Raw genomic sequence first — 26,212 nt, forward strand, 5'->3', positions numbered from 1 at the left:
AGTATTTCCCAATTTTCTGGATACAAGCAATGCGCATATGCCCACATATCCCATTAAAAATATTTTTTCATCAAGAATGAATAAAATAAATCCAATTCCAAGTCCTGGTAAAATTTACTACAAAAATTACACTTCAAAGCTTGAAGCAAATGATGATACTATTTTTTAAACTCAGATAAAAAACTTTGATATAAGATTAGTATCTAATGAATTTCACTTAAATAATTTTTAATGTTATAACATATAAATTTATAACAATATTTTTATTTAAAAGACTTTTTATATTTTTCATCCTTCATATACTAATTAAACCTTAATATTCATAACAGACCATTTTTCAGGACCACAGACTGTAGCAGCGAGTGAAATAAATAGTTCAATAGCTTTATTTGCTGTTTTACATTCACCGATTCTTGTGTTTGGGTTTGTTTGTTTGTTTGTTTTACTTTCCTCTTCAAGATTGGCTATCCTGATTAAGAAGATATGAAAGAATACACGCTCCTTCTCTTCTTGGCTTTGTGCTCTGCCAAACCTCTCATTGGTCCTTCATATTTTACACTAAAGAATATGATGCTCCAAGATATGGAAGAAGATGATGATGATTATGATGATGACAACTCTCTATTTCCAACCACTGAACCAATTATACCACTAATTCCTTTTGATCTATTCCCAGTATGCCCCTTTGGATGCCAATGCTATGTGAGAGTTGTCCATTGCTCTGACCTAGGTAAGAATGAATTTGTGTGTCTGTTCTCCACTGGACTCCCCTTTGGAGGATTTGCCTTTTAAAAAGATGAATTCTACAGCTCCATAAATTGGACACTTTCACATATTCCTGTACTAGTCATTTTCAAAAGGAGCTTACATTTTTTTCAATTAGGCTTACAAACCATATCCAGTTCATGTCCAGCAACTAATTTGTGTCCACCACTTTTTACAACATAAATGTTTTCCCAGTTCATGTGCATCAGTTTAGAAAATTAATAAGCTGCTATAGCCACCTTCCATTAGCAATGACTTCTATCTGTAACAACATAGAATAGAAAGGCTTTTATAATATATAACAAATAACTGTAAAACTATTTAATTGAATACTGATCGGGGTTAGTAAGTACTAAATAATCTGCAATGCTTTTTATCAACTAAGAAAAATTACAGAATTTGAAAATGCTTACATTTAGATTTTAGATTACACTTTCCCCTTTTTCTTTTACTTGCATGAAGTTACATCCAAACAGAGGAGCACAAAAGTTTGCTGTATCTCCTATTTGCATTAGACAAGCTATTAGTCCCTCCAAAAAAGACTATGGCTAAAGAAGTACTTCATTCACAACTACAAAGCAACAGGTCAAATGACAAGAAAACATAACAAAGGAAAAAGAGGCCATAAATAAACCACACGGAAGTTTAACATGAGCGCATAAATGGCATACAAACTATTTGCTCAGCTTAACTTCCACCAAAGTGTGCATCACTGGTAACAACATTTTAACAAAAGGCAAATCTGCTACTGTCACTGCTGCAGATACATGCTGGTCCTAAATATGAATTTATTATTAATTGTGCCAATTTGAAGTAGTGTTCGTTGAAGTTTTCCCATGATTCAAGGTAATCAAAGGACTATGCTCCTGCCACTAGCACAGTGACAATGACATTTGTTCTCATCACAGCTCTGCCACCATCCTAAACTTAATCCTAGACTCCTCATGTCAGAGATATTGAGTCAATACATAAATTGCTGAGGTTTTTAAAGATGTGTCATTATTAAGGAATCAAAATAGACTTTTGCTGACAGCAATAAACTGTTGTTATTGCATCTAGTCAACAGATTGCAAACCGCTTAAGTTCACACATAGAAAAAAAACCCTATTAATAGACTTCATCTTTAAATAACTGTAAGCTATTAATTATGGAATAACTGCTAATAAACTGGACAAGCATTTAGCATTTGATGCATCAGCATTTCCACTGAAAAGAAAGTTACTATACCTTGCTAGTCTCTTCTGCTGATTCAGGATCTCAGATGGCATGAACTGAAGTGTTTTTGTAACTGAACAGTGAACTGGATCGGGGGATTTATATAGCTGGTAATTAAGTACTGGCAGCTGGAAGACCATCCTTTGTCCACTTTTACCAAGAATACATTTCTCAGCCCTGATGTTAACTGTACAGCTCTATAAGCAACTGTGCCAGTACAATGGATAGGGCAGTGCAGAGGTAGAAAGGAGCATTCAAGCACTGAGCAGAAATCCCTTAAAGCCACTGCAACAGCCCTGTTCCTCAATACAAAACCATAGACCCAGATTCTCCAAGGGCTGCTTTCTGTGCTTTGCTGTTTAGCAGTTAATTTCTTTGGATTTATATATAGGCACGTGATGTTTCTGTTTATGTCACATACTTAAATAGGTTTGACATCAATACCTCGCAACATTCCACCAGATACTCGTATGATTGACCTTCAAAACAACAAAATTAAAGAGGTCAAGGAAAACGATCTCCAAGGACTCACATCACTTTATGTAAGCTTGCTATTTTCCAAGTTTGAAATCTTATTTAGCAATCTGAAATATTTTGATACTTTTAAAATACAAATGGTATTTTTTTTCTCCAATAGCATCCATAAAAATACAGTCTAACATCTGCATATTTGACTGCTCCCACACAGTAAGAAGCAAATTTCTTTGAGCTGCAAGAACTATGCTACTTTCTACAACATGCAGAAAGTGTACCGTATGTACCTCACCAAAAAGATCCTCAAGTTTTCTTCAGTCCTTAGCATGCAGAGGAACATTCCTTGCATTTTAAAGGCTGCAAGACAAGTGCTCCTTTTCTATCTGCTTAGCTGTAAAATAGTAGAAAGAACTTAATCTCAAAGAACGATATTTTCTGAGGGTATTTTCAAAAGCACACAACAAAACCATACAACACATACACCACTGAAACTAATGTTACAAATCCAATTTACCTGAACAGAAAACAGACCAACACTGAATTACTGAAAAAGTCAGGTGCTTTACTACTATTTTTTTAACATGCTCAAGTATGCACATAGAGACAGGCTTTAAAATAAGTAGCACTCACAACTGATAAATCTGTATATTTATAGTACACAATAATCCCTTTTTATAATGAAAGAAAGTAAGAGAGTCTCAGAGGCCTGGAAACATAGATTTAATCTGGTTTGGAATACTTATTTCCATAAGATGTTACTCTAGATCCACTAACAACAAATATTGACAATTTTTAAATTTTCATTGTAAAAATAACAAATCTGTTCCACAAGTTATAGCATATTAATGGCATTCTATTCCACATTACAAAGACATGAAACACACATTAAACCAACATAAACCAAATCCTTTTCAGTCATATTTGGTTTCTGAGCAAGAACTGAAAATTTACCAGATCTAAATGTTTATGAATGAGCTTGTTAATTATTATGGGTTAAACTGGAATAGAAAAAACAGGTACCATATAAATTCATTGTTTGCAACAAAGTGTTTCCAATTCCCCTTGAGTGTCTCCTGTCTGGGTACAGAATGGTCTTACCAGCAAGTTAGGGGTAAACACACCAACTGTGGTTTATATTCAGTATAAAAGATCTATAGAAACTAACCTCCAATGACTGAGAAAGTCATTGCAATACATCAGCAATCACCATATTATATATGAGAGTCACCACTTAATTATGTGGTAACTGAAAACTCTGAGCTGTTTTGATTTTTCTCATTAGTTAATTTGTGGCAAGGCAGAACATAATTTTTACTGAAAGCAAAGTTTACTTTGTACAACTTGTCTAAGTACTAGTCTACTTAGCAAAGGCACAGATGGCAACTTGGATTAGGAAGGAGCATTTCCTGTTTATTTCCTTAAGCTATCCTCATTTTTGGGGGGAAAAAAAAAAATTCATTCTGGTTTGCTCTGCTTTTCTTTCCAATTCCAGATGACTTACCAACAGCTCAAAGAAGTAAAAAAGGAACAAAAATTAATAGTCTAGGTATGGAAATGCAGAGATATGATTTGACATGCAAAATAATTTCAGATAACTCCTATTTTGTTGTCTGTAGTAACTCATCACAAGTTCTCTGATACCACATATCAACCAAGCGAAAAAACTGTCCCAAAAAAGCACTAGTGCACTGTACAGAAAAGAGGCTTAAACTCACAGCAGTTGAAAAGTTACAGCAAATAAGATATAAATTCATGTGTGCATCAGTCATATACAGTCATTAACTTTTAAGAAATTCAGATTAAAAACCTGACTTTATTTTGCAGCATTATACTGAAATAAAAGATGAAATTCTGACTTTTGAGAATTTCTCTGCATTAAGGAACAACAACATCATAAAAAAATATGTCCCCCATACAATCCCACAAAATATAAGAAGACAAACACATTGTTGCAAATTCTTCTCATTATCCATTGGCACCTTGTCAGCTCTGACTAGTTTTTCTCTACCTTCTAGTTGATGCTCCAGCTTCCAGGTTCTTAGTTGTTTTTCACAATCAATTGAAATGTCTGAAGTATATACAAAGCGCTAAAGTTTGGTATGATAGAAAAATAAAATATTTCAAATACCTAATTGTTAAATTATATATCAAATTAATTACTTAAAATTCATAATCATAACATTCATGTATAAAGAAATTTTCTTTGTGCTGCTCTTCCTATCTCTCATAGGCACTGGCTTTGAACAACAATAAAATATCCAAGATTCATCCAAAAGCCTTTCAACCAACAAAGAAGCTACGACGACTGTATTTGTCCCATAACCAGCTAACTGAGATTCCAACAAATCTACCAAAAACTTTAGCAGAGCTCAGAATTCATGCTAATAAGGTTAAAAAAATCCACAAGGACGTATTTAAAGGAATGAAGTCTCTACATGTTTTAGGTAAGTGCAATTAAGTAGAAAAGAAAATGTCTTTATCAAAAATGTAACGTATTATAATTTTCATTTAAATGTTTCCCTAATGTGCAATTTCCTCTTAAAGAGATATCCATGCTGTGGAAACTATCTTTCACAATTTAATTTCTATGTGAAGTTGCTACATAGGTCAAGTTTCTGGTAACTCTGCAAGCCAAGTTAAGACAGCCTTTATTCGCTGAAAGCTGTGACTTCTACCCCTCTGAATAAGTAATCAAAGCTAAACATTAATTAATGCTTAGAACATCTGAAGTCATAAATAAAATGAAATCAGCTGTTTATAACTTAGTCTAACATACACAAAATTCCTATGTCATAAATACTTTTTTTCTTTTCCCTTGGACAGAAATGAGTGCAAATCCTCTTAACAATGATGGAATAGAGCCAGGGGCTTTTGAAGGAGTAAATATCTATCATATAAGAATTGCAGAAGCTAAATTAACTTCAATTCCTAAAGGTATGCTTTGTTTTAACTTTTCTACTTTACCTATACTCCTAAATAAAACGCTTTAACATCTATATGATTATTAAAATGGTCATAAATTCTGTTTTGTATTGTTCATTACTACCAAACCACCTCCTACCTTATTTTTCTTTTTGTACTTAGTATCCAGTTCTACATCCCAAAAGTCTGCATGAACGTGCACGCATGCACACACACATAGTGCACACACACAGAATGCACACACTCTCAGTCTCCAGCCCCATCTCCTGCCTTCTCCCTGTCAGGAGGTCCACTCCTCTCAGAGTCATCCAGAGACTCCTCTCAGGAGAAACAATGTGACGAAAATCGTAATAATATGTCACTTCACATCTGTCACACCAGCCTCTCAAAAATCCTTGCAAAGGAAGAATAACCCCCCCTCCCCCCCCCGATATTTGATCTGGGTCCTAAGGGATACAGAATTTCCACTTTCTTTACACATTTAAAATGAAACCCCCAAAGTTCTAACTTGAATTTTGAACGTTTCAAGTGACTCTGTAGCTCAAATATGCTCTGTAACATAACCACTTTAATGCAAAACCCAATACAGCATTTTATACATCTTTTGATTGGGTTTTGCTAAGTAAAATTTAATATATTTTAATTAAATTTAACATAACATACCGCAAGATTAAATCACTCCTTCATATAAAACAATTAACTTGTGATTTGGAGGTAGCAATAAATTAAAACACTAACTTTACAAATCACTGACCTCCATACACAAAAGAGTAGCATGAAGGAACTCAGTACAACACTATCTTCATTTTATGTAGGTCAATATAGTATTTAACCAAATTCTCATGATTTTTAACTGCTCGAAACTATTAGCTAAGAGAAAAAGGGGGGAAACAAAGCATAATACCATATTTTATGTCATCTATTAACTTACAGGGAAACTAAATGTTGGCCCCTAAGATACTTATTTCTGGATCAGTCAGATAAAGAACTTGATTCTTATTAAATTTAATCTCTTCATGTAGACAGATATATATGCAAAAGCATCCCTGTAGAAGAGAACACTAAAAAAAAAAGCCCAATAACAAACAAAACCAACTCACCCCAATTGTTCAGATAATTTTAAGATAAGAAACTATCTGGCTGCCTATGGTAATGCTCCCCAACACAAAAAAAAGACATTCTTCTAGTATTATCATCATACCATCTCCTGTCACTTATCACAAAAATAACAAAAAAACAAACTGTAAAATGATTCAGATTTTGTCTTTGTTATAGAGAAATCTCCCATAAGAAAACACAGCATGAGGTCTAATTTGTGGTGTCAAATACATAAACAAATCATAAACAAACAGGATTTCATGGTGAATATATTCTACACAAATGGAAACTAAGTTTGTAGATCTTTCTATCTGCAAATGTTATAATAACACAGAAAAAATTTAAAAAATACCACTTAGAAAATGGACTTAAAATCTAAAATGGACAGATGGGTAGTCTTCCCTCTTAATATTCTAACTCAGACATAAGCAACACCCGGTGGAATTGTAAACTGGAATGTAAACTGGAAAAAAGCCCAAACAAACAAACACCAAAGCATGTCAACTGGCATAAAGACAGGCTGTAAAGCATACAACTTTTCTTCAGTATTGTAATGCTACAACAAATAGCAATGGGAGTAGTGCTCTCCTAAGCCATATTAGTAACAAAAACATGTGGTTTGTCTTGCTTGGTGTCAGGGTGCCATCTAGACAGATGCTAGTAAAACTGAACATAAGATCAGCAAATAGAAATTCAAACTTGTGACTGTCTTTCTCTGCCTTCACTAGAAGGATATTGTAAAAAAGATTCTCCACTTCCTGGTCCGTTCACTGCCAGTTCTGAATGGGGACTATTTGGTACCACATGAGAAAACATTCTGCAGTCCAGCACGGGAATGAGCATACCAAATATCTAATTTTGCTTAAAGAATTCTGAAAGCTTTCCTCCCAAATCACATCTTAGGAGCTATAATAGTGCAGTTATTACATCGTGTGGAAGAAAATACATATCTACAAAAAACTGTCAATGGTTGCACAGGAGTAGGATTTTGACTACCAGCTGTTAGATAATTGCACATAACAACTTACATATTTGACAAGTTAACCAAAATCCATGAAAGCCGTTATAAAGCTAGCAAAATAATACCAAATTTAGGAACTCTGAAATCTTAACATTAGCATATGAGCTTTCACATCTTAATTTTTGTTTAAATTGCTATTTTAAACCAAATGATGTTGATGTTGTTTTGTTTTGGTTTTTTTAAAGTAACATACTTGTATCTAATAGCCATTTCTTTGACGTAAACACCCCCCCCCTCCAAGATTCTTCACCCAATCCTAAACACAAAGGAAAGCAGCTGTTTGGAACATAATAAATATTCCAACAAAAATAAGTTGGCTTATTTTTCTTACACTGTTCATTTGTTTTTCATCAGAACTGCCCTCTAGTCTACTAGAACTTCATTTAGATGACAATAAGATCACAACAATCGAACTTGAAGATTTTATCCGGTATAAAGATCTTCAAAGGTAAAATTCCCATGCAGAATGATTTTATTTGATAAATGGTCATACCTGGCAGGATCTCTTATTTGATACTTTTCTTGTTAATGGGAGAAAAGAGAATTACAAATTTTAAGTGTTTTAGTGAGAACTGCTGTAAATTAGACCAAATTTTAAAAAAACCCAAACATCAGCCTTGTTATTACATGCCTTGCCTACAGTTCGCAGTAGAAATGTATGTTAAGAACAGCATCTGATTACAAAATGTAATCATCATAAATTCTTACCTCCTGGCACCTGGGTGTTGTGTAACATAGTGTGGCTTTTATATAATATCTCTTAATGTGCTAGTAGTAATATGCTTCAATTAAGCATTGCATTTATTTCTCATACTCAGAATATATGAACCTTTGTGGTCACATTATTTATCAACAGTATTCAGTATTTTTCTCTAGCCTGTTCCCTACCAGGACCAGGCATTTTAACTCCTTGGTCACTCATCTCACAAATCACCACCCAAAATGAGGTATACAGCAACACCAACTGAATTCTATTTTAGGAAGAGAATGCCTTTCTTGCAACTAAATTTATAGGATTTAAGAGTCATAATAGCTTTTCAATTCTACAGAAGGCCTAAGTGTACTGGAAGGAAACACTCCATACACACCCCAAAGAAAAATACAAAAGGATGGCATGAAAAGGGAAATTTGAGACTTCTTTATATAAACACATGGGAAAACTGGTAAATTATTAGAGAACATAAATTCACCTCCTGAAAACTAGCCTGAGAGGAATACTGTAGCTGGTAAAGGAAACAACTTGATAACGGTTTCCAAACATGATGGGCTTTAAGAAAAAAATGCATGTTTCTGAGGAATGTATCACTGATGTAGGACAAAAGAAGGAAGTTCTTTCTGTAAAGCTCAGTTAAGTACTCTGAAAATATGGCTGAGCAGCAGTGAATTTTTGATTTGGTAATAGAAACTACTATCAAAGAGGAACTACTGAACTGCATTTAGATACCAACTTCAGTTTCTGAAGAAATTAAAAAAGGACAAAAAGGGGATTGCAGGATGCGCGGAAAGAGGAACTCCAAATTGACCTTCTGAATTACCTTCCTAGCAATGCAGGCTGAAGTCTTATAGCAAAAAATCTAACTAAGGCCTAAATTAAGGAAAATGTGGAAGTAGGAAAGAAAGTAGTCCTGCTTATTTTTAAAATACAAAGTTTTTGACTAAGCTATATATATAACTGTTTCTTTGCAAGACTTGCTCTTCTTTGGCTATTTATTGGAACAACACTTTTTACTACTCTAAGTATACTTTGTAACTATGCTACTTGATAAAAGGGCATGATTCCTTTTAAAAGCAAATTGGTTGATGTTTATCATTTTAACTCTTGCCACTAAAAGTAGAAAAACTGCATGCAAAACTGGACAATTGCTCGCATCAGGCTAGCTGCTGTCCTTTTAGTGGAGATTAAATTAAGAAAAAATACTTGTGGATCAATGGTATTTTTTTTCTATCAGAGGTAAGATTTCATCATCTTTCCCCAGTTCTTTTTTCCCTATGTCTACTCCTGTGTATTTCAAACTTTAAAAAAAAAAGTATGCTCTTCAGTGCTGTTGTGAATGCTAATTAATCTTTAATTAAATGTTCCTGGTACTATTTCTAGGCTAGGCCTTGGGAATAACAAAATCAAAGATGTGGAAAATGGAAGTTTTGCCAACATACCAAGCATACGCGAAATCCATCTTGAAAAAAATAAACTCAAGAAAGTTCCTCCTGGATTACCCGAACTGAAATATCTGCAGGTCATATACTAACTTAATAGAAGACTTTGGTAGTTATGAGTTGTTTGACTTTCACACTGTCATAGTGATTAGGACATAATTAAAATGCATGATTAGCTGTTACATATATTTTGACATGACTCATACTAGGAAATCCTGAAATCATGTATTACTTAAAGAAATAAACAAGATCAAACAGCAGGAACACTTCTGGGGGCGGGGCAGAAACAACATGCTACACCCAGAAAATGTTTTCAAAAAGTTTGTATTATAGTTTCCATATTAGCAAGCCAGCGTGGAAATTTTTCCATTCCTATGCTGAAAAGCCTTAAATCCAAAGAAAATTATTTGAGGCTGAAATGATGAGATAAGATTTTAAAATTTGTATTTAGAACTAGATAAATTCTGCGATAAGATGCCCTCAAAACAAATGAATAGATGACAGAGTGCATAATAAGCTATTTGGTAAAAGCTTTTACCTCTGAATTTCATTTCTTTTCACTTCCAATTAAAGGAAAATCTTCTACGATATATTTAAAAACAAACAAACAAACATCAACTTACAATGTAATGTAAAAATAGATATACAAAAGAATTCTTTTGTCAATGTACATTACTTAAATTCTAAACTCTACTATCACAAGCCTCCTCTCCCTGCTGTTTTTTTTACTAATTTAAGCTACATCTGTATTAGACTGATCTGTTCCTATAACCATACAAACGAACCTCTCCTAATATCAACTTTTCTAGAGACTACTTTTAAAAATTTATTAAATCACTTAAAATTTGCATTATGCGAGAATATAATATTGCACCAGTATAATTCTTACTATAAGAGAATATAAAATTGCATTTTAGGAAAAAGTTCCATAAGAAAAGAGTCCAATTTTTCTGACAACACACTGATAAAATACCATATAACTTTTTTTGGGGACTGTGGCAGAAGGGAGACATTTTTTAAAGATTCAACACAAATTTTTAATTCCTGTTACTATTAAGGTCTGCATCCAACTGATTGTATAGAAAATCTCAGTTATCTATATGCCAATGAATGTTTGGATATTTTTTCCATTTACATACTAACTACTATATTTTGCTGTTTCTTCTTGCTGCAGGTAGTCTTCCTTCATTCTAATCATATTGCAAAACTGGGAGTGAATGATTTCTGTCCAACAGGAGGAAGAAAGAAGAAAGCGTTATACAGTGGCATAAGCCTCTTCAATAATCCTGTAAAGTATTGGGAGGTTCAGCCTTCAACTTTCCGTTGCATTTTAGCCAGAAACAGCGTGCAACTTGGAAATTTCCTCAAATGATATTGAAGTTGGTAATTTCAAAAGAACAACTTGTCCAAATCAGTTCTACAATACTTGAAATCTGCAGAAAAATGCCAATTTTACACTATTTAATCAGTTTACAAAGTATTTACTATTTCAGACATAATTAATTAGGAACAATATGATAGTAGGATCCATTGTATTATTTGACAATGTTCAACCTACATTTGAATAATTTAAACAAAAGCCTTTGTATCTTACAGAAGGACTCTTGGAAGTGTAACTGGAAACTGTATTTGATGTTTCCTATTACAGATGTTAAATTCTTTACTTAAATCACATAGTTTGGACATATTCTTTCTTTCAAATAAATTCTAAAAATCAAGTGGAAGTGACTTTTTCCACAGTGAGGACTTTTCCTCTGCCAAAAAGTGTTGTATGAAAAGTTGCAAAGAAAAAAAAAATAAAAATCAGACTTCAAGGACAACTTCTGCCATTTTTGATAATGAGCAAAGATGCAATAAAAAGGTACGGTATTGTGAGGTCTTTCCTCTCTAAACTAGAATGTATTTTTATAATCTATTAAGTGAGATAAAGGTGGATTTCATATCAAGAACTAACATGCAGAAAGCCTTTAAAAATTTTTTGGGTTTTTTTTCTTGCAACTTCAAGTGGGAAATGTCCTTCAATATTGTGCTATCAATATAATTTGATGCATTCTGAACATTAAAAAGTAGGATTCAAGATTTATCATATGCTTCAAGCTTAATAGGAATGATTATTAAACTCCCTTTAGGCCAGCACAAACATTTTCTTTTATCTATAACAACTGTAATCGTGTTTTTCATTTAATATTTTCCTCTTTTATATTTTGACATCACACGGGTTAAGAATCCCTTATTAAAAGTACCTTAAAATTGCTGAATGCAAGCAGATAGCTGGAACTCAACTGCTCTGACTTCTTACGTAGGTCAGCACATAGAATTCTCAATACTGACAGTACTGTATAAAATGGATATTTTATATATCTATTTACTGTATATTTGCTATTGGGATTCAAAATAAATTAAATAAACTTAAAGAAAACTTGCATTTGTATACTTGATTACATGATTTGTCATGTCAAAACATTCAGAGATTATAACCAAACACCTTTCTGACTCTTCTATTTTCTCTATTCTTCCTTTTTCCAAATTTACGCACCTTGCAGATCATTTATCACTGCTGTTCTTCACAAAGTTAAAAATTCAACACTTTATTTGAAGCACCTATGGGAAATGACACAAACTAGTAGTAAAAGAAAATACTACAGTGAAATCAAGCAATTCCCAATCTCTCAGCCTTTCTATCACCTCCCTAAGTACACTAAGCAATAAGCATCAAGTCTAACATCTGATATTTTTCATCTGCTTGGTCTTTGTGTGTTTAATATTTTGTTAGCACTGCTAATGCTGTTGAGAGCCAAAACCACATGGGGAGAGGAGGGAGAATGGGCCAGGGGAGGCTTTTACTGAGGAATAGTTTTTGCGAACAGAAATTCTATAAAATACTTCAAGGCAGAATAAAAACAAAACACTAAACAAAACACAAACCCCAAAACAAATCTGCAGATCACCAAGCATCTTTCTATTCCTGGCTTCTGAAGATGTTTCTAAGGAGTGCATTTCCTAGCAAATAACACGGGGAAAGCAGTGATCAGTACTGAAAATAGTAGTTAATGAGCATATTCTTCATCAGTTGGTCTAATTTATATTACAGACTTCTTTAGCCATAGCTGTGTCATCATGCCTGAAGAGCTATGATCTCTATTTACAGACCAGTGTTAGAAGACAAGCCTGATGTATACATAGGAAAAAAAGGCAATACCTTCAGTAGATTTTTCCACTAGGGAATTAGTTACTACACTTACAGGAAACACAGAACTGTTGATGTACAGTTCATACAAGGAATGCATACCAGCTTTTACTGCAAAAGACACAGTCTGAGCCTCTCTATACATTGCACTTTAAATCCAACAGTAACAAATCTGACAAGGCTACAGAGGGAAACAGTCAACTCTTTAAGCCACCTCTACAAGATTTATGTGGAGCATGAAAGAACGTTGAAAAAATCAAGAGCAGAAATAAGTAACTGAGAATGAAACAGCCTAGTTACATTAAGAATAACACACCACACAGACTACTCACTTACCCTAGAGTAAATCATTATCACAGAAAATCTTTACATTCATACGCAAGCAGGAGCACCTACTACTTCATGGTAACAGCCCAAGTGCACATTCATACCCTCTGGGAAATACCAGCCTTCCCTCAATGATAGGCTACCTGCTTTATACTACCAAACAGCTCATAACCCCATACCAGAGAGACAAAGCATTGTCAGTAACAACTAACTGTCCAAGAAGAAAGTGAAGATTTGAAATAAATGCCCATTCTTATCTAGTAACAGCTAGAAAGCTTAAGTCCTTAATGTTCCACAAAGGGTTCACTGCTTAAAGTTTACTGTCAAAAAGATAGAGGAAAGGGAAATAAAGGATGAGACAGGAAATTTGTAGGTGACCAGAGGGTAATCAAGAACCAAAACAGATTAGAGGGACTTCCAGTGGAAAAGAGTAGTCAAGTAGCAATGTAACAGCAAAAAAGTTCAATCCTAAAGAAGGTTAAGAATAAAAAATGGAAGGAAAATATCCAAATCTTTTATCTACTTTGTAGAATACTGAATTAACAGTTTTCACCTCGAGTAAGTGGGATAAAGGTGGACTTCAATCAAACCTTCAGTTGAAAGCACAACGAAGAGCAAGTACAATGCTAATAAAAAGAAAATAATTACGTTTATATAAATCACTAGTTTAAATGTATTCTTAAACATCCATGCTATACTAGTTACACCAATTCAGCAAGGACAACATAAATAGAAAAGCTGCAGCTTAACTAAAAGAATAAACTCAGTGAAATATAGTACATTATTCTACATTAATTTAGCAGTAAGGATTAAAAAGAAATATAACAGAGAAAGCAAACAATTCCTTATCTAATTGAAACTTATGCAATGGACAACAGAAATGCTGCATCTGTCAAGACTAAGACATTTAAGAAGATGGACTAAGGTGTGAACACATGTAGAACAACTTCTGCTTCCTTTTGTCAGCTGACACCTCTACCCCAAAGCAGGCCAGTTCAACCAAGCCACTGCTAATAAACCTACTCAGCAGTAAGGGGCTCTTGGGAACAATTACCTACGTTCTCAGTAAATCTTAATAACTGCATTTTGCATAAGATTTCCAAACGTAACAAATGTCCACAGGCGAGTAGGTTGCCTCATGAAAAAATAAAATCCCTCTTGCTTTTGTTCAAACTGCCTGTGTTCCTATGACTAACTGCCAGGCACATGTATGAAAAATAGCCACTGGGCTTTTTGGTCTGTGAAGGCAAGGAGTTTTGGCTGAGGCTAGTTAACAATCCTAATAGAGACTCCAGAAAGTGTCCCTCTGCCTTGGACCTCATCTGAAACTCTCCTTGGGGCACGGCTTTAGGGGAGCAGTCCTAGTCCCTAGAAAGCATGGCTAACACCTTCTAAACCTAAGAATTTTTTACAGGTACTCTTTGTAACAGTTTAACCAAATTTTAGGTCCACTGCTGAAGTCAATATAATGGGAAAGCTTTGTGAAAGTGTAGCAAAGTCCTAAGAGATAGAAGACTGTATAGTCTTGATCTTACCCTTCCAAAGCCTTAAAAATTCTCTTGCCTTCTCACTCTTTCCTCTTTGCCATGCATTCAGACTGAGAAACTCTTTCTACAGTCAGCATCCACAGATACATATAACATTCATAGAAGAAACTGCAACACTATTTTGAAGATCCTACCTCCACTCTCACACTTAATAAATAATCTCCAAAGGATTTTATCAACTGCTTAGCTTTTCATCATCTTCAAGACAAATTCAGCTAGCTTTGAAGTTTAAAAAACTTTATCTGTGACGTAAACTACATTGGCAATTTTGTGTTAAGGCAGTTAAGTATCAAACGGTTCATTCTAACTGTCCCCTGTAAGAGTTATTTTTAGAGAAAAGACAGTAATTTCCTATATCACATCACATAAATTCATAGGATGTCTGTTATGAGGAAAAAAAAAAAGTTCAATGACCCTCCACTATTTTCAGATATCATTCTTCAGCTAGCATTTGTGAGTAATGATAACCAATAATTTACACACCTTGTATCTTTGGCATACTTTAACATAAACCCAAGTGGATGTCAATGACATACAGACATCACAATACCAAATGCGCCTTACACAGTTTCAGCAATGATTTCTGAATATGGACAGCAATGAAATTAACAGAATAATATCTAACAAATGATATACTGGTGTTCAATGGTCTTTCCACAGAACAAGGCAGTTCAGTATCAGCAGATGGGGAGAAAAACTGTCAAAAAATCAACTCCATCTTTACATTCTCCACATATGTCATGGAAAAAGGAAAGAGGGAGAAAAAGATTTGATATAAATCCTTCTAAGAGTCTTGTCTTATTCCTTGTACAAGTAACTACATTCCTCTAACAAAAAAACTAGTATTTATTCTTTCTAAGATTTCTGCTTTAATGGGCTTCTCTCTTCTGAAAATCTGTCAGGTCCCTACAAGACAGTTAACAAATTTCACCAGAGGATGGCAGCCTATTGTTACCAATAGAAGGAAAAGTAATTCTAAAGAATAACTAACAAAGACTGTTACTGCACAGTAATAGCCCAGTAAACTTCACAAATACTGATTAAGCCGAGTAGCCTGAGTACTAAAGTACTATTTGAGTACTTCTAAAGACTGAGTTCTATGCCCTGCTCTACACCAGTAACTTGCCAAAGGATGAAATAACCTTATTTCTTCGAGTCTTCTCCCTTCCTCTTTCCCTAGTATCAACCTACTTAATGCAGTACTTTAAAACACAGCAATACAAAGAATCATGTAGAAGATACACAACATTAGCAGACAAATAACAACAAACTTAATATGATACTGAAAGTTTGAAGAATACAAAATACTATCAAATCGTGATTTTAACTTGTACCATCAGGCATGTCAAGGACACACCATGTAAATCAAAACGTACATTCAATAAAACAGGATTTCTTTCATATCCATACTGAAAAGCCAAACAAAAACAAGATTTTAAAGAATCAAACCACTTCAGTTTGAGATATGTTTGTTCTGCACACAAGACACCTAATGAAGAATAGTTCTGTAAAAATGCCTACACCATGCAACCCTCCATCTCCCATCACAAAATCCCATTCCACCTCATATCCTTAATGATATTAGTCCCAACGCAGTATCTTCTTTATTTCCTTCACAGCAATATATCCATAGGTTAGAAGTATGGGTTCAGAATCAACTACTTGGTTGTCTGCAGACTAGTGTATGAAACTCACAGATCATCTAGGTGCTTCCTCTTGCTGCTGAACAAGTTAAAGAAGGTGAAGAAGTGTTGATCCTTAGGAAAAAAGAGTTGTGAAATCATAAAAGCATAATGAAGTATGGGCTGGATGAGCAGACAGTGAAGTGGATGGCTGAACAACAGGGAGCAGAGGGTGGCTATCTAGTGAATTCTAGTTGGAGGCCAGTAACTAGTGGTATACCCCAGGGGTCAATACTGGCTCCAATTCTGTTCAACATCTTCATCAGTGATCCTTATGATAGGGCAGATTACTCTCAGCAAGTTCGCTGATGACACAAAAGTAGAAGGATCGGCTGATACGCCAGAGGATTGTGCTGCCATACTGAGCAACCTCGACAGGCTGGAGAAAGGGGCCAACAGGAACCTCATGCAGTTTGAAAAAGAGAAGTGCAAAGTCCTGTAGCTGGGGAGGAATAACCCCATGCACTGGTAAATGCTAGCCTAGCTGGAAAGCAGCTTTGCAGGACGCAAAGTGGACAAGTTCAATGTGAGCCAGCAACATGCCCTTGCGTCAAGAAGGCTAACAATATCCTGTGCCGCATTAGAAGGATAAGGACAATCTCTTCATTCCCTGTGTTGTTGTCATTAAGTTACTCCATGAACAAGGAGGCTACAGAAGCCTGGATTCCTATGGATTTGAGCCTTATAAATCTCAGGTTTTTCCAGCTTGTTTCTACCTCACACCAATATCTCAGCATATTCTCCTACAGCTACCACCTGTTTGGCTTCCAAGTGACAGAGCTAAAAGTATGCCAAGAGGTTAGTCAACATCTGTTTCGTCTTGCCACCTGGCTGCTTACTCTCAGAAGGAGAATTTATAACTGTCTTTTCCTCAGTTGCAGTACCAATTTGGAGCACTTTCCTCTATCCAGCTGCTATTTTTCACAAGTTTGTAGAAAGTACCTACACATTTCCCTCTATTCTGTGTGTCAAATTTGGTTATAATGGGCAATGAGGATCAAAAGATACTGGGTGAGATAAGTGACAAGGACAAAAAGTTTCCTTCCCTTAGGAAATCAAGAGATGAAAGTTTGGCTATTCTAACCATAGTAGAAACTTCCAGAAAGTTTCACATCAGCAAGCATTCCATCAAGAATTCCTGCACCAGCATTTCCCAAAAGTGAGGCAAATGCCCAAGACTAGACCAGGAGAAAAAAGTATATAAACTAAGATATGCAAGTTTTTAACCATTCATATTAGTTTGGTAAAGTGGTAAGATAGTTCAGCTACCTAAAAGAGGTTATGCTTATGAAATCTGATACAACTTCACTGCTACAAAACTTTTAACAAAATTTCAAAAAGCATTTACCTACATCCTAAGAAGTGATTTCTGCTTTTAAAGACAGCAATTACCACATTAAAATAAGTACCATACTTGTTCAACCATAGTTGGCTGTTTACTGATCTTATTATGTTTCTTTTCAAGTTTAAGTTAAATCTAGAGAGTTACATCTTTCAGAGCTTAGGTCTCTAGGTAATATCTTGATATTTACCACTAATAATGCTACAAGTAGTTGCATTCACTGAAATCTGTTGAAACAACTTCAAATATCTCAGAGAAGCCTGCCCCGTAAAGTTGAACAAAAACAAGAGGTCTCAACTTTACAAGCCTGACCTACGCCAATTTGTTCCCTCCATTCCTCAAAGTTTCTGGATATTTTCCCTTATTTCCTTGATTTAAAAAAAAAAAATTAAAAAAATCTACTTCACAAGTGTTTGTTTTTTTTAATGACAGACTAACAAGAAACAGAAAATTAGTAACATAAGCTTTTTTTCACAACAGTTTCAAAGAAAAGAAGAAAATTCAAATGAAAATATTAGGAATACCACCAAACATCACTTCTCACTATTTCACAGTCTTAAGAGCAGATTGGTCATTAAAATATTGCACTATTTATCCAGAAAAACTAATGTATACCACAACAGACAAAATAAACATTAATTTTTCCATTGTATTTTGATCAGAATTTAACACTAGGATGACAATAAAAGCAATGGTAAACTAAAAATAATGAAATCATGATCTGAAGCCTATTTTTTTTCTCCTCTACATTTAGAATTTAAGGTTGTTTCTTGGGTATTTTTTGCCTCCTTTCTGGGGAGACTAGAGGTTTGAGAACAAAGCTGCTAATAGGAAACATATGGAAAAGCCCTGGAGTAAATGAAAATCTGACTCAAATTCCAAATGCCACGTATCACATACCACTGTCTAAATTTATCTGGTAAGATAAATCTAAGATTTACCCTGCATAGTCAATGAATCACCTGAGTTGGAAGACAGTTAAGTATATAAAATAAACAGAAAGACTTTCACAATATTTAAAATATTTCCAAAACTAATCAATGTTTTGAAACAAGGTGGGATGTTTCTCAAAGCTTGTGTTAGCCAATAAAAGATTAGCTCTAATGTAACATGCTGCCAACAGACTTGTTGCCGTTCTTCATATAAAATATGAACAGTTCTACTCAAATGAACAATGCAATTCTGGATTTAACCATTATGCTGCTATGATTGCAGTGGGAATACCACACAGCCAGGTTTTCCTATGCATGAACACTTTTTCTGTCTCAAATTCTTGTCCAGGAGAAATTTGAAGACTATACGATTTCTGGAATGGCAGCACTGTGGATGCAGTTTTGATGAGAATCCCACACATTTCCACACACAGCTAAGTCTTGCCACAAACTCCCTGTGCATAAGCAGTAAATTTAACAAGCCTGGATGCATTAGATTAGCCACATATATATAGACCATCTATGCATCTTGTGCAGTATGTTTCATATACCAGATTCATTATGCATGTACTACCCACCACCTATACAAAGGTTTCTATCAGAGTCAAGGGGAGCAATATTGAAATTAATATGCTCTCTTCACAATTACACTTGCAGTAACTGTTAAGGAGTTACCTTCTCTCATTATATTCGGAAGAAAGTTAAGCATGGAAAAAACCTCTAGTTGACTGGCTGCAAAAGGATGTAAAATTTCCTGAGAGACAGAGCAGGAGCAAGTCACCAACACAAGCATGCACTTGCCTCTTAATTGTTCAGTCTGTGTTATTTCCAAGTACTTTTTAGATATAAAGACCAATTAAAATATGTTCCATGCAGAAGCACTCTTCACAGAATACCTTAACTCCTTCCTTTCTCATTTGTGGAAAAGAAAATTGGCTTGCCATTCTAAAAGATAGTATTTTACCTAAATTTATATCCTATTTAGGCCACCTAGAAGAACATCCAGACACCGTACTATGCTTGTTCTGTCAGCTCTCTCTTATTCTATCTTCTTCCTATTCTACAGGATGAAAGAAAGAACAGACTGAATGAGTGACTCATGGGTCAATAATAGGCCCTAATTTTTTAGCCTGAAGAAAGTGCAGCCACTGACGTCTTAACCTGATGAGTAGATGCTCAGATTCAGAAAGTAATGTAATAACCTAGTATTCTGCAAGAATAATAAAAGCAACTGTCTACTCTTTTCTCCAGCAGCAGTGCTGTGACGCAGCATAATTATTACTTGCTCAATAAAAAATTAGTGTTTAATAGCTAGAAATTAATAATTTCATGAAAGCTTACTTAGCTTTTTGGAATGCATATTTTTCATTTATATTTTAAGCTAACAATTTCCATTTAGAAGTTACTCTCCTGTACATTATTATTTCCAGTATTTTCTATTTCCCTAAATACTAGATTTCACAAGACAAAGAACTTATTTAACTCCATTTATAAAATGACTAACATAGAAAAAGAAAGTCAAATAACTTTCAGAAATACAGAAGTAGTAAGTAAATATCAGTACAACAGCATAATACTTTGCCCCCATATTCCCTAACTGCGTAACACTGTCCTATAAGAACAACCACCACAATCTTGATGTAATATGATAAATTTTGAGACGAAAGAATCAGAGGACTTTTAGAAACTATGTTCCATGCAAACATCTGCCTAAATCGGGTAGTAAAGTTAATGGTTCTATATTCTACCTGACAAACGCTGCTCCTATATAGTAGCCTGTAAATTCGGCACATTTGATATGAAGATTAAGTCTGTTGTGATGCTATGCAGAAGAAAACATACCTGAAACCTCCATCTACCACTATCATAGTCAGACCCCATAAAGTACTTCCTTAAGCAACATTGCAAGAGATTCTTTATTTGTCATGTCAGGTTCACAGTTAAAAACTAGCATTTACTTATACAATATAGCAATAAACTTTTCAGAACACAAAACAGAGTAAGCTAGTATGAGGTCAATAGGCCACTATCTCTTCTCCTTGAGATCACAGTCAAGGTGAAATCTGTAGGATATTATGCATTGGTACTATAATCCCTTGGTATTTTGGCTCTTAGTCAAAAAAAAAAAAAAAAAAAAAAAAAAAATTCTTGACCAAAAGGTCTTCCTGGAACAAACAATATTGCTGTTCAAAGCTAAATAAAGTGCATTCAGATTGAATTTCTAAAAGTCAAACCCACAATCTTTTATTTCAGAAAAGTAGAAACTAAGTCTGATCTAAAACCAATCTTCAACGTTCTTCTTACTGCTTCCACCTAGTAGACAGAAGGAAAAAAGTAGTTACTCTTTATAAAACCCTTGTATCATTATTTATGATAAAGCCATAAACACAAACACTAAAAAAACCAAAATGTTTCTTACCATACTAACTAAAAATCTTTGAGATGTTTTCCTTGAGCACGTTCCATTGGATCATACATACATAAGGCAATATTTCATTACTCTGTTTCAGGAATGCTTTGTCTTAGCGGTACCTGTGTATTATAGATGCATACTGCTGCTTCTTGTGCTTTGTGCTTAGAACAGAAAGGGTAACACATGCTTCCCACTTTAACAGTTCCCTCCCAAAATCAGAATGCACAGGAACCTGAGAGGAGGAGAAAATGTGAGCATGGAAAACACATCTGTTAGATGTGCAACTGCTTCATAAAGTAACTTTTCTGTTTTTCTAAAGAGTACCTTTCCCCTCAAACATTTCATTGTGGGTAAACCTAGTACTTAGTTCACCCATTAGCAGTTCTAAGTAATTACACTGTCATCTCTCTGTGACTGCTTTACCAACATACAGAGTTATTTAGAATTTTCAGCAATAAGCCCAGCGTTTGGCAAAGATGTGAAGGGAGTCTTGGACAGATGTCTTGCAGTCATATAGAATATTAACATTTTCAAGGCAGCTACTACTATTGGCTCATTGCTGATAGAGTTCAATCTAATCATTCAAAGCACTGGTTTCGTGCCATCCCCTAAGACCCAATCAGAATTACTTTTTAAAAAATTTATTTTATAAAAAGAAAGCATTATGTATGTTTATATTTTGGCTACAAATAGTTGCAGGCATTACCTCCACTCTCAAGAAGTGACAGGACAAGGCAAGAATCAGGTGTCAGAAGCATGACATCGGGCAACAAGGACACTTGCTTAATTACCATAGAAGATCTGTAACCAATGCCTAGATCAACTCATCCTCCCTGATGAAATACCCGCTAACATGAATGCTGTTTTAAGTGTGAACCATGTTCAAGTCCTCACCAGAAGAAGCTATAAGGCCTTTCAAGACTCTCAGAATGGCTAATGATAGAAGAAACAGAAGACTTCCTGCCACAGAGTGCTTGGATAAAATGAGACCCTGTCTCAGCTCTGCCAAGAAGCAGCTGTGACTCACAAATTATTCAAACAGTAGAGAAACACTTCAATTTGATTACTTGCCATAAACCAAATGACACATTTTATGTATCAGGCAGAATATAGGTGAATGGACAAGTCTCTCTCCCAAAACACAGTTAATATTAAAGAAAATCCAAACAAAATGGAGATAAAAATGGAGAGTAACTGAAGGAAATAAAGGGTACAGAGTTTATATCTTTCCTTATAAGAGAATATGCCAGGGTACAGATGAATGATGTGTAATAATACTTGATGTTTCTATGAAAGTTTCCAAGTCACAGATTCTGACTGCAGAAAAAATGTATTGCAGGCCATAAATGTAATGCTGGCTGTGATACCAGTATTACAAGGTCTTATGCTAAAATGAGAGGATTTATTCTTTAGAAGAAAGAGGGATAATAAAAACTAAGAACCAGTTTAAGGATGATCTCCAGTTTCCAGACTATTGGAGAGAGCTGAAAGGCTGCCTGGCAAAATCCTCTGCATCATAAGGCAGGACAGTTGTAAATATCTATTGCTCTGGAAATGTTCAAACGTATACATCTACCACAAAAAGAAACACATTCTATAGTCATTGTAAAAACAAGTAAGGACCTTCATTATTAAACACATTCAAAAGAATAAAGGGGAAGCACTTTCCATCACGTACAAAGGGAAAATTTCTGCTAATACAAAACATTTTCCTATGCATGATCATTCAGGAATTCTTTGGCAGATAACTTAGCTAACTACTCCTTATCCTTGCCTGAAAGTGCTTAAAGAAAAAAAAAAAAAAGCTTATTTTTTGGCTATAAACATATGATTTGCAGATGGATACAAACACGGTAACAATCTGAAGTTGCAGGCACATTTTCTAGTTCTTTTAACAAAAATGCATGAAGTCCATAGCTATGAATGAACAAAATAAGCTAATAAGGTACTAATATAAATTTTTAAGATAGGGTAGAATTCACATTATCTCTTTTAGGCATCTATCAGTTATCCACATCGAAGTTAGCAGTTCTGTTTGAAATAAATGAGTGCCTGCTTTTGAATAGACTCAAGGAATGAAGTTAAAGTGGATGCTAAGAATGCTCTCCCAGTGAGCAGCAAGTTTCTAGTCAACTTCACATATTAAGATGACAGTCCTCAGATTTTGCTGCCTTTTTTTTTTTTTTTTAAAGACACAGGGATCATGCCTAAGCTGCAAAAGAACTGAAAGATACACTAATATTTTTTGAAAATTATAATTATAAAAAGAGTGTCATTTTATGCTATCTCAAATAACACTGAATAAACCATTACAGAAGGAATAAGGAAAAGTACAAAGGGTACTACTCTATTTGGACTTACCAGCTTGGATTGGTACTGTATTGCTCAAGGATCTTTGCACTCTACATTTAGCTGTATTACCCTTCTCACTTTCCTCCATTACAAAACACTGTATGTTCTTTTAGTTTTATTTATAATGTTTATTACTTCTATAAATGAGCGCAAGACACCTGTCATATACTATGATCATCTATATAATTTTACATAGGACACAAATCAGGCAAAATAAAGGCTACGTTAAAGTTTGAGGTCCAATTGCTAACGCTGCCTCAAGAAAATGAATGTACCTGTACCAGTAAACTATGGTTGCAAAAACAGGCAGACACTTTGTGATGGTCTGACAAATTATAGTCAATGTCTCAAACATTCGTTAAAGAACTTTGGTGGAGAAAACGGCCTCTGTAAAAATGCTGGAGTTTTGTGAACAGGACAATGTGGCCGGAGGAGAGGGCCCCACGGAGCGTGGGACTGCACTTCTCCAAAGTCACAATTCCTTATCTTAAGTGACCAGAAGGAGCACAGCATATATGCCTGGAGGAGGAGGCCCCACGGAAGATGGGACTGTGCTTCTATCTTAAGCGGTCATGCCAGCAGAAGAAGAGAGGCAACTCTGCAATGAACACCCCCCCCAACAAAGCTCACCAACTGATTCCAGAGAACCCCAGGAATGGGTACTGCGCATGTCGAGACCATCGACTAACACACTATAAAAGAAGGGAGAATGAGTTCTCAGCGCGCGCCCTCCGGAACTGGATCTCTACACTGGCTGGAACAACGCTGGACCCAGGACTGGTGAAACCCTTTTCTTCTCTCTTTCTTTCTTTCTCTCTCTCTTTCTCTCTCTTTTCCTTCTCTCTTTTCCACAGTCCCTACACCTCATCCTTATAAACATAAACCGTTGACCAAGTCTGAGACTAGGTGTGGATCTAGCCATCCCTGGGGTCCTCTTTGAGAAGGAGTCCAGAAAGCAAGGGGGTCTGCTCTGAACCTCATGACTCAATGGGAGGGCTCTCCTTCTGATACATTTCATGTTCCTTTTTCCATTTCTTTTTCTACACCTCCCTTCTCAAACAGCGGCTTAACGACATGTTGCAAGGTTCATATTGATAAGTTTACATGTACTTGGGCAAGGTTAGCTAGGCTGAATAAATGTTGATTGTTGTTTGAACTCCCCTGGTGTCGTTTCACCTTAATTCTGACAAAGGAAATCCACGAACCTGAGCTGCTCCAACTTTGGGACGTGACACACTTCCATTTTATATTGGTGTAATCACAGATATACAATCTCTGATTAAGCAGGCAATATCCCAGAACTCCACATGGGAGGAAAATTCAGCCCAAAGTCATCTATCCTGGAACAGCCAAAGTAGGCTGTATAAAAATGTAAAGTATAAAGCAAAGTATATTTGTTAAACCAACTATTCAATTACTAAAAATATAAATGTCACCTAACAACAGTGACTCTCCTCAGAAGAGATTTATAATTTCATGCAACAGTCCAGGGTATTTTAGAGTAACCACACACTATATGGTATAGATATTATTGCTTACATGAATTTTAAACTCATTTTATTATTCCAGTATCAATTGTCTATGATTACTTGTTATTGTGGTAGTAGAAGCTTTATATGATGAGGACTATTTAAATGCCTCTACTGTAGAAAGTAAAATCCATACATCAAAAAAAAGTAACCCCTCCCAATATAGTATTACAATCTTTGAAAGTTTCTGACACAGCAGTACATTCACAAAAAAGCTACAACCCTCCTCTTCTATTAGTCTTTCAAAGTCAATTATCCATTACTGCAAATTGATATTGTCATAGCAAAAAAACTTCACAACCACCATTCCATTCAAAAAGCTTGAGTATTACAAATTTGAACATGCCAAGAGGCTCGATACTTAGCTTTTGCTTTTGAAGCAAAACAAATTGCAATACAAATTGTTCATTGCACGTGTTCATGCACATGTTTAGCTGATCTACTGAAATCAGGGCTTCCTAATGTATTGCTTCTAGATGCATAGATGCTTCTAGTGTATTTGATGCTAAAAATTCAGTGTATTACTGTTCATTAGTAGCAGTTACTCAACAATTGCCTGTGGGATTATATTAACTGCCATGTTACAAGGTCAATAAGCTCTTGCTCCTTCTCCGTCATTTGTTCTACACCATGATCCGTCTTTGAGATACAAATGTAGGTGCATTTGTTAACTAGTAATACGCTTCAAAGGTGTGGGCTTTTGAAAAAACACAAGAAGTAGTTTAAAAATTTATAAGAAAAATGCAGAAATACAAAAAAGTAGAATGTGAGAAAAATTAAACAGTTTCAATAGGTAAGGAATGCTTAGGAAGAAGGGAGAACAAAAAGAGACGGGAGGTTATTCAACTCAGAATCAGCAAATCCATATAAGTAGAGAAGATGGAGAAGATACTGAGAAAAAAATCCTCCATATCCCACAGCATGGATGAGAGGGAAAGATATATTTATATTTCAGAACAACAATAAGCACCCAATGAATCCATCACAGGGCTTAGGATACCCACTAACTTACACTGCTTTCTAGAAAAAAATAGAAGACAACTTCTGGGTTTTTTTCATTCTTTTAGGACTGTATGGTCACCTGAAGAGCACATTCTTGAAATACAGCCATAAAACCTACACAAAAACATCTTTAATTTCCTCTTTAAATTCATGGTTGTAGCATGCACACTCAAGCTATAACAGACTGATAAAAATCAGCCAGCAACCCCAACGTGCCTTTGATTAGAAGAGTCAATGAAGAAAGTTAGTT

General features: G+C 35.0%; 2 protein-coding genes across 4 annotated transcripts in view; one reads left to right on the top strand and one right to left on the bottom strand.

Annotated features, from left to right (window-relative positions):
- CENPP (centromere protein P) overlaps window positions 1-26,212 on the bottom strand; it is a 165,475-nt gene that overhangs the window by 84,855 nt on the left and 54,408 nt on the right. The gene's annotated exons all lie outside the window — the stretch shown is intronic.
- ASPN (asporin) lies at window positions 478-11,021 on the top strand. The gene is made up of 7 exons (XM_010569244.1): window positions 478-730; window positions 2,410-2,522; window positions 4,685-4,898; window positions 5,278-5,388; window positions 7,850-7,943; window positions 9,591-9,729; window positions 10,824-11,021. Exons 1-7 carry the CDS (start codon window positions 484-486, stop codon window positions 11,019-11,021), a joined length of 1,116 nt encoding a protein of 371 aa, XP_010567546.1. The 5' UTR covers window positions 478-483.

Source organism: Haliaeetus leucocephalus, unplaced genomic scaffold (assembly GCF_000737465.1).
Source record: "Haliaeetus leucocephalus isolate CR32 unplaced genomic scaffold, Haliaeetus_leucocephalus-4.0 Scaffold265, whole genome shotgun sequence".
Lineage (NCBI taxonomy): Eukaryota > Metazoa > Chordata > Aves > Accipitriformes > Accipitridae > Haliaeetus > Haliaeetus leucocephalus.